The sequence below is a fragment of the Sphaeroforma arctica genome, assembly GCF_001186125.1.
Source record: "Sphaeroforma arctica JP610 unplaced genomic scaffold supercont1.369, whole genome shotgun sequence".
NCBI lineage: Eukaryota > Ichthyosporea > Ichthyophonida > Sphaeroforma > Sphaeroforma arctica.
Window position 1 is genome coordinate 73,257 of NW_014040189.1, and position 8,507 is coordinate 81,763.

The following is an 8,507-nucleotide window of genomic DNA, read 5'->3' on the forward strand; positions in this document are numbered from 1 at the left end:
GTGTGTGTGTGTGTGTGTGTGTGTGTGTGTGTGCGTGTGTGTGTACGTATCAAAATATATTTCCATATATTCATATCCATGCAAACTCAAAAATTGCAATGGTAAACTCAAAAAACAGATTAATATATGTTCACATCCACATCGACACAAAAATGAAGTTATGATATCAACACATACATTGTATTCTCAAGGTTGTATAAATAAATACGTGATGTAAATATAACTCTCGGACAATTACTATAGACTTACCTACACCAAGGACATCACGTGCTGTGCTATTGGGTCTGCCCCACTGTGTATACATCCAGTCCTCTAAGGCTAGATTTGCATACGGGTCTATGCTGGTTGAGCGATACACTTTCATAGCCGGACGTGCTGCAACCGAGTATGCACATCCAGAACACCGCTGTATATTCGACCACTGTGACTGTAAATATGTTTTACTGTCATAACTATGTGTTCGCATTGGTCTAGTAGTGATACAATTCCTGGACGTATATCTTTCAATTCTGGACATGCATACAGCAGTGCAAATACTTCTCATCGCGGTAGAGGCCTTTACTTTTAAGACCACGTTTGTGGTTCTACATCCCACCCGTGACTGTGAGCGCAGTATCGGTAGCCCGGGCAAGACAACCTTTGACCCGCTCAACATGACGTTGTGATTGGATCTGTGACTAAGTCTGTGGATTTGTGTATATATAGTATACAAATGTCTTTCTGCTGGTGTGCGCCTTCCCTTGCTTTGGCTTAGAAAGTCGAGTGATTCTGTGGGCGCCTCTAGCACATTAACGATAAAATCTGTCACTAAATTGAATATGTTGTCAAGGTCCGAGCTATGGCTAGAATCCAGAGTAGGTCTCAAATCCTTTAATGTGAACCCTGGACTCTGGATTTGGTATAGTGTATATACTACACTAATACAGAAGGCACATCAAAACTCAGTCGCACACGCTTGTTTATATTATTCATAAACACACACGTCGTCGAGGGGAATCGATATTTTACAAATAAAAACATTTGTGGTCGTCTTTGCTTTCCCGGCAAGGTGAACCGAGAACAAAACATTTCATTGGTCGATTATCAAAACCCAAATCAGGAGCAGATCGGACCGATAACTCCTTTCCGACTTTCCGTCACTATTAAAAAAAAATCAATATGTACATTATTCAATTGAAGTCACCACATACTACATATGGTTCTGCTTGCATTCGGTATTGCTTATTCATATACTCTTCGATGTAGTGAACATTGGGTGTCTTTGAGAAGCAGGCGATATCCACCCTTTTCCGAAGCGCTTGCTCTTTCTTATCGGATTGGAATTCATTGTTGGTGTATGATAGGGCGAACGTTTAATACCACTATGCATCATCCCTTTATACAATCTAACATACGTTTTATACTTTAACTCTCACTAAGTACATCGCGAATCAACAAGTACATCTAAAATATCTTTAAGTGCAGAGACATATCAATCATATACATGGCGGTATGAGTTTTTCTCAAGCGTCTATCAAAAGCTCGAGGATTTCACCATCGACAATATCAAATAGCTCGGAAACTGCGCATACTAGAAGGTCAAAGTCTGAGAACACCGAGGATATATCAGTATCAGATTGGGATAAGATTGAGTCCGACTTAAAGTGTTCGATTGAAGAGATGTCGTTCAAGCCGGTTGAGTCCACAGCAAGTGAGAGGTTTTGCGATGCGATAGGTGCAAGCCACGACATGGACAGTTTCTTCGAGGCGTTGGGTAGGGACTTCTCGTCATCTACTTTCACGTGTTTTTTCACGTGTTTCCTGCATCTATTTTAGAAGAAATCGTAGGGCAGAGTTTGACTTGTATCGTGCATAACTTTTATTGTTTCTACAGTGATAAATTGTCTCTGAGTGCTTGCTTGTATCAGTTAAAAATCTTGCCGCGTTGTCAGAATATTTAAAGAATATCTATTCACATAATTCACAATAAGTATCTACACTGGACAAAGCGAATAAGAACCCGTAACAATCATACAATCGCATATTATGTGTGCCCTATACACTTGCCTACAACAATTAATTTGTCACCCAAATTCAATCTCGTAAGAGATATATATGCTTGTTTCACGTATACGAGATTTCAAATACGACAAAATTCTATGTATAAATAAATATATATATATATTTATATACATGTATGTATATACATTATATATATATATATCTACCTATACAAATATATATATATATATGTATATATATATATATTTGTTTATATATATCCATATATATATATATATATATATATATATATATATATATATATATATAAATATATATGTAGACCGTGGAACATTGGCTTGTCATACGATTACAGGTGATTCGTCAATTGAATAGCCCTGGAATTTTCTTCCGCTTCAATTTAACATATCAAAGGATCACTTGATACACATCTGTCGGGAATCGTTTGGAATATCCTGTTATACCTTTCACTTCTAACCTCATTGTGATACACCTTTGCTCATCGCAGATGACTTCATCACACCTTTACGGAGTGCCAACGTTGTTTCGTTGCAAACGCAAACAACTTCCTTGGCACATTTTCCTTCTCAACAGCCCATGCCAACGGTGGGGAAACATACCACAGGAAAAGATGGTCAGAAAGGATATGTTGAAAAGCCATCAAAGGTAAAGAAAGCGTACACTACAGAGGAAGGGGAGATCAGCATAGAGCCTTCTGAGGACACTCAGGACACAGACGTATCTGTAGCGACACCCAATGCAGTCGATGCAGACATGATGGCGATAGGTATTATAGCCTCTTCAGTATCAACACGTAGCACGGCGACGACGACATGTGTGGCGGCCGATGGGGAGCAGGCTGTCGTATCACGTGCTGTCAGTGTCACGGCCACGCCAGAGGTCATCGCGCCGGTATGTGCGCACGAAAGTGTGAGTTTAAAGAGTGTGGTATTAGGGGAGCCGCTACAGGCTATGACACTCGACGCACCACATATCAATGCAAGCCCTGTGTCTATGACTGGTAGTGGGCGTACTGCGGCGGAGTACTCAGACACAGCCAGTGAGAAGTCTCGATGTTATGGGCGCGTGTCTATGGGGGGAGATAGCGTGGTAGGTATGGAGATAGAGATACCGACCACCCACACAAGGCCTGGGAAGGTGGGTGAAGAGATGTGTGCTGAAGAAGGTACGCAGAGTGCGGGCCCCGCTTTGAATTCGAGTGTATATATCGGGACGAGCGCGCCCGATTCATCTATGGACTGCGATGAACCGGACACGCACATGGCGTGGGACAGTCGGGAGAGTCTGCGTAAACAATCAGATAGTGTGGCACACAACGTTGCGACAGAGGCGAAAGTGATTGGGGCAGAAGTCGATAGCACAGATGATATGTCGAAAGGCAAAGGAGAATGCGATGATTCACAAGTATTAAAGGCTGGTCGTGAGTGTGTACCTATTACGAGGACTGGTGTCGCCGAGCGTGTCAGTGCCGAAGGTGTCGGTGTGGAGGATCACCAGACGGGCAAGTCTAAGTATGCAGGGTATGACACAAGGGGTGTACATAACACACAACACGCACTGTCAGAGAAAGGTAACAACACACAACACACACTGTCAGAGAAAGCTACCAGCGTACCACCGACCACAGCGCAAAGCACTGGGGATGCGGTGTCAAGCCAGGCTGACACCGTGTCATGTGTGGCAGGAAACGGCTCCGACACGGGGGAGGGCCGGGGGAACGACAGTGCGTGTGACAGTATGGGCGGCAGCAGTGGGGAGTTTAACTACGGGAAGTTGTTTGGCAAGACACAGACATTTGCGCTGGCCAAGGCAATGTCACGTAGGAAACAGAACGAGTCTAAGTACGCGACAGTCAGTAGGTAAGTCATGGGGTGTAGTTGGGTTGTTTTGGTTTTTTCAAATGCGGTGTGTTCTATGTCGGTATGCACACGCGAATGTTTATAGTCGGTTGTTGTTGTGGAAAAGGAGCATATATATGTGAGAGACTCTTGTGTGCACACTTGCGCTCATTACATGAGTGCGGCTATGTTGTAGTTTAGAATAATATGTAAAGGCACATATGTGTATGTGTAGACTACCTTGTGTATGTATGGTACTTGCACTAAGATGCACGCGCAAAGGGATGAACTACACACCAGCCATAGTGTGTAGCAGCGTGCCTAGTACATACACAACACGGGTAAATCTCAACAGTACTAAGTAATGAACACAAGCACATTGAAACATGCATAGTGCTTACGCCATGACTTGGTAATCACAAGCACCCGGTAGATACAACACTACATAGTACATGCAACATTGTATATCTGTGCCTGCGTCCGTCTGTGTTGTAGGATATCCGGCTAACCCCTAACTCTCAACGTAATGGCCGGAGTCCAATATACATTGATCTACTCATTCAAACGCCGTTCTTTATATAGCGCAATAGGCGGTGTTGCAGTGAGCGTCTCCCAGTTGCATGTACCGTTGAATTCATTCAGTACCCTGTGTCTGATGTGGGAATGCGCTCGTGATATCTGCATTTGACTTCAGAGTGTATGTCCAGTCTTTGACTGGGCGCTGGTGTAAACCTGGCTTGTAACCTGGCCTATGCATGCACGTCGCTGTGTTGCATAACGGTGTCCTGTGTTTATTGCTGGCGACCGTTGGTCACCGATCGACATTCACGTTCCACGTGCGACTACCCTGTACTAGGTTGGTTGGTTCATTCATCCACCTTGTTTAGAACAACAAACTCTTGCACATCAAAACGTTCTATATCTAATATTGAACGTTATATTGCCAGCCCGATTGACTCGACCAATGCATGGTGCCTCCCAAATGGCCTACAATTCAATCCAATGCATGTTCAAAACGTTTGTAACGCCATCTCCCTTTATCCCCGCTCCCAATAACAACCGTCCCCCATCCCCCGTCCCACTCTACTAACTTGACCAATACATGGTACCTCCCAATTGGCAGCGGCAAAGACCCGTACGACAAACGGCAGACCCTGGCGCAAATGTTCTCGGCCACTCTAGAGCAGAAGGAGCGACAGCGCACACTGGCGCAACGCCGTAAGACCTGCGACCGGATACAGGCAAGTTTTGTTGTGTTGACGTACATAGTGTCAGCGTATTATCAGCGTAGGTAGGTAGGGGATACAGATTCGGAAAGGGAAAGAAAGTACAGTTGGTCTTGAGGTGCAGTATGTATTGGTCGTTTGCAGGACCACCGAAACACCGACAATACAGTTGGTACAGGTTTGCTCAACAAGCCCTATAGCTTGCTCGCTGTAACTATTACCTGCTGCAATGCTGTGTACATCCAGGTGGATCTGGCTGAGCTCTTTGATAGCCCGTCTATCAAGAGACGAACAGTTCGGTCCAAGACAGACAACACAGCAGCAAAGAAGATCACGTCACACTACGCGAACACACACACCACCATGTCCAAGACACGGGTATGTTGTACAGTACTTGAGTGTATATGCTGATTCTAGGAGGTATGCGGTCAATCATTTGATTTATTATGAAAGAGAATGAGAGGGTTTGTTTATCTGATTCGAATAACATAAACTCTCGAAGATGTATATGTCTCTTTGTAAGTCGAGGGTGTTTCGTGAATGAGATTAGGCATTTGCGCAACAAAAATATTAAAACCCAAAAACTCTAAAATCCTAAAAAAAACCCGTATGTAGACGTGTAAACCCTAAGCATCCATGCACTGCATGACACTGACAACAAACTTGCTGAAGGGTACGCCTCAATGCCGATATGTTTTTAGCTGTTGCACTCATCTGTACAGTTCACTGGTATGCATTACGTCCCCTCTCCACACACTCACAAATACACACACTCTCTCTTTCTCACAAACACACACACACACACCCACACGCTCACAAACACACACACAGGCTGCGACTGTTATGCAAGCGTGTTGGCGTGGACGGCAGACTCGGTTGATGTATAAGAAAATAGGTATGTGGGTGGTTATATGAAATTAGTATGTGATTGGTTATGAGAAAATATATATGTGGGTGGTAATAAGAAAATAAATATGTAGGTGGTTATAAGGAAATTAGTATGTGATTGGTTGTGAGAGATTATGTATGTGGGTGGTAATAAGAAAATAAGTATGTGGGTGGTAATAAGAAAATAAGTCTGTGAGTGGTTATAAAAAATGGGTGTGTGGGTGGTTACAAAAAAATAAATACGTGATTGCTTATATGAAAATGGGTATCTGGAGGGTGAGTCAAGGCCTTGGCTCATCCTGTGTTCTCAGAGTGAATGGAATGTATTTCGATGTTGTGACGGAAGTTGTGTGAAACTAACTGTGCGAAAACATTTCATTTTGAGTCTACTGTTCCACTTTGCGTCGATATTGGAGTAACATTTTAGAGTATAAAACAACCGGTTTAGACAATGATACATCTGTGCAGCTGTACATACGGGACCCATACCAGCAGAAAAACTGTCTATTAAACGTTATCCACAGTCAGGCACGGGTATAAGGTACACTAATTGATGAACACGTACGTGTACCTTGTGGTACGGCAAATCATATACAAAACCTAGAAAAACATCATCCCTCCAATATATATGCCATCCGCAGTCAGACGCGGGTATAATGTACACGAACTGATGAACACGTACGTGTACCTTGTGGTACGGCAAATCATATACAAAAGCTAGACTAACATCATCCCTCCAATACATATGCCATCCGCAGTCAGACGCGGGTACAATGTACACGAACTGATGAACACGTACGTGTACCTTGTGGTACGGCAAATCCTATACAAAACCTAGACTAACTTCATCCCTCCAATACATATGCCATCCGCAGTCAGACGCGGGTATGCTATGCACGAGTTGTTGGATACGGAAGTGTCGTACGTGCGACTGTTGCGCATGTTGCAGCTGTGGTATATCAAACCCCTCACCTCGGCCGCCAATAAGAATCAAGAGTATTTAAATCAGGTGATTTCATTGGACGAGGTGAATCGGATATTCTCCAATGCACAGGACCTTTACTACTGTCACCGTGGTACGTGCCGTCGCATTTTACGCGTGCACTATGTGAGAAGAGCTATTGCCTGTCTGCTCTTTTAATTTGCGACACGGCTTGTGATTTATAACATGCCTGCAGTGCATGGCGTGGGTCTTGCTAGTCCCGGGTGCAGGATCACTTTACTGCTGTTTATTTAGCAAATACGCCTGTAAGTCTGTCTACCGTTCTTCTCCACATATCTTTACTATTGTTTGTTTAGCAAATATGCCTGTAAGTCTGTATACCGTTCTTCTCCACATATGTATATGGCTAGTAGATATATACCTACACCTATCCGTCCAAGCACGCACACACGAAGCTCGACGGTGCGCACAATTGGCTGCTCGCATACATACCATATCCCAATGGATTGCACGTTGACAACTATCGGATTAAGTGAGCAGTGATCTGTTAAATTATTATTTCTAACCCTATACCCTAAACTCTAACCCTGAACACACTCATCTGACTTCTAACCAACATATATCCAACATTCATGTATCATCATTTGCGGTACAATCATCGACTATAGATCTGCTGTGTAGTATGCAAGAACGGTTCGACAAATGGCACCACGAGCAGCTCCTGGGGGATTTGTTCTTGCCTATGGTAAGACTGTTGGTGTTGTCCTTGTGAGTTGGGTTTGGGTTTGTGAGAGGGGGAGGGGATTAGTTGCTTACCCTTCCCAGCCGCTGATTTCGGATGTCAGATTTTGGATTTTAGTTGGTCGTGATTTGGAAATTGGATTTTGGATTTGTAAATCGTTTTAGGGTGTGGCATGCTGGTAGCATCAACACACCATACACGCCACACTGACCCCTGAATGTATGCACTGACACATGAAGCATATGAATGCATGAACACGTACAGGCGGACATCCACATGAGCGCGTACATACAGTACGTGAACGAGTACGATCGGTCGGTGGAAACATACAACGTCGTGAAAATGCAGCCGGCCATGAAGGCTTTTCTGGAGGTGAGTCAACGTATTTGCCAGGTGTACACAAGTCAACGCATTCGTCAGGTGTACATAGAGCACTGCGAATAGACATGTGTACTGTACTATCTCTTATACACAACACTTGCAAGCGATGCAATGTCATAGCGCAAGCAGGTTTGAAAGAGCGTAAGTGAATTGTTTATGACGTGATTAGCTGTGGTCAGCCTGAACAGATTTTAACGTTAAATCGAAGGGCGAGTGTTTTTGCTCATACGTGTGTACGGTACTACGTTGTCTGAGCGTGGGAGAGCCCTTTATGTATTAGTTCGTTTGGACTCATTGTATTTGCGAAACACACGTGTTGCTAAGGAGCAGATTTCCACATATGGCCTTGAACGCTGCAGGTATGTTTGTATAGAGTACAAGTGCAGTGAAAGTCGCTTATTCATTTTGTGAGGTATGCAAAATGACTTGAACGGATGTATGCACACACAACCACACACATATATATA

At 43.7% G+C, this 8,507-nt stretch overlaps 1 protein-coding gene and 1 pseudogene across 2 annotated transcripts in view; one reads left to right on the plus strand and one right to left on the minus strand.

Moving 5' to 3' along the window:
• The window catches only part of SARC_05666 (hypothetical protein), a 3,279-nt gene extending 2,352 nt beyond the window's left edge, over positions 1-927 (minus strand). Inside the window, exon 1 of the mRNA XM_014300476.1 lies at positions 250-927. Within this exon, the coding sequence (XP_014155951.1) occupies positions 250-655 (406 nt within the window). The 5' untranslated portion in view covers positions 656-927. The remainder of the gene's footprint in view (positions 1-249) is intronic.
• Positions 928-1,234: 307 nt separating this feature from the next.
• SARC_05667 (hypothetical protein) lies at positions 1,235-3,881 on the plus strand (annotated as a pseudogene; the record flags this gene model as incomplete). Its single annotated transcript has 2 exons — positions 1,235-1,753; positions 2,510-3,881.
• Between the last annotated feature and the right edge of the window lie 4,626 nt (positions 3,882-8,507).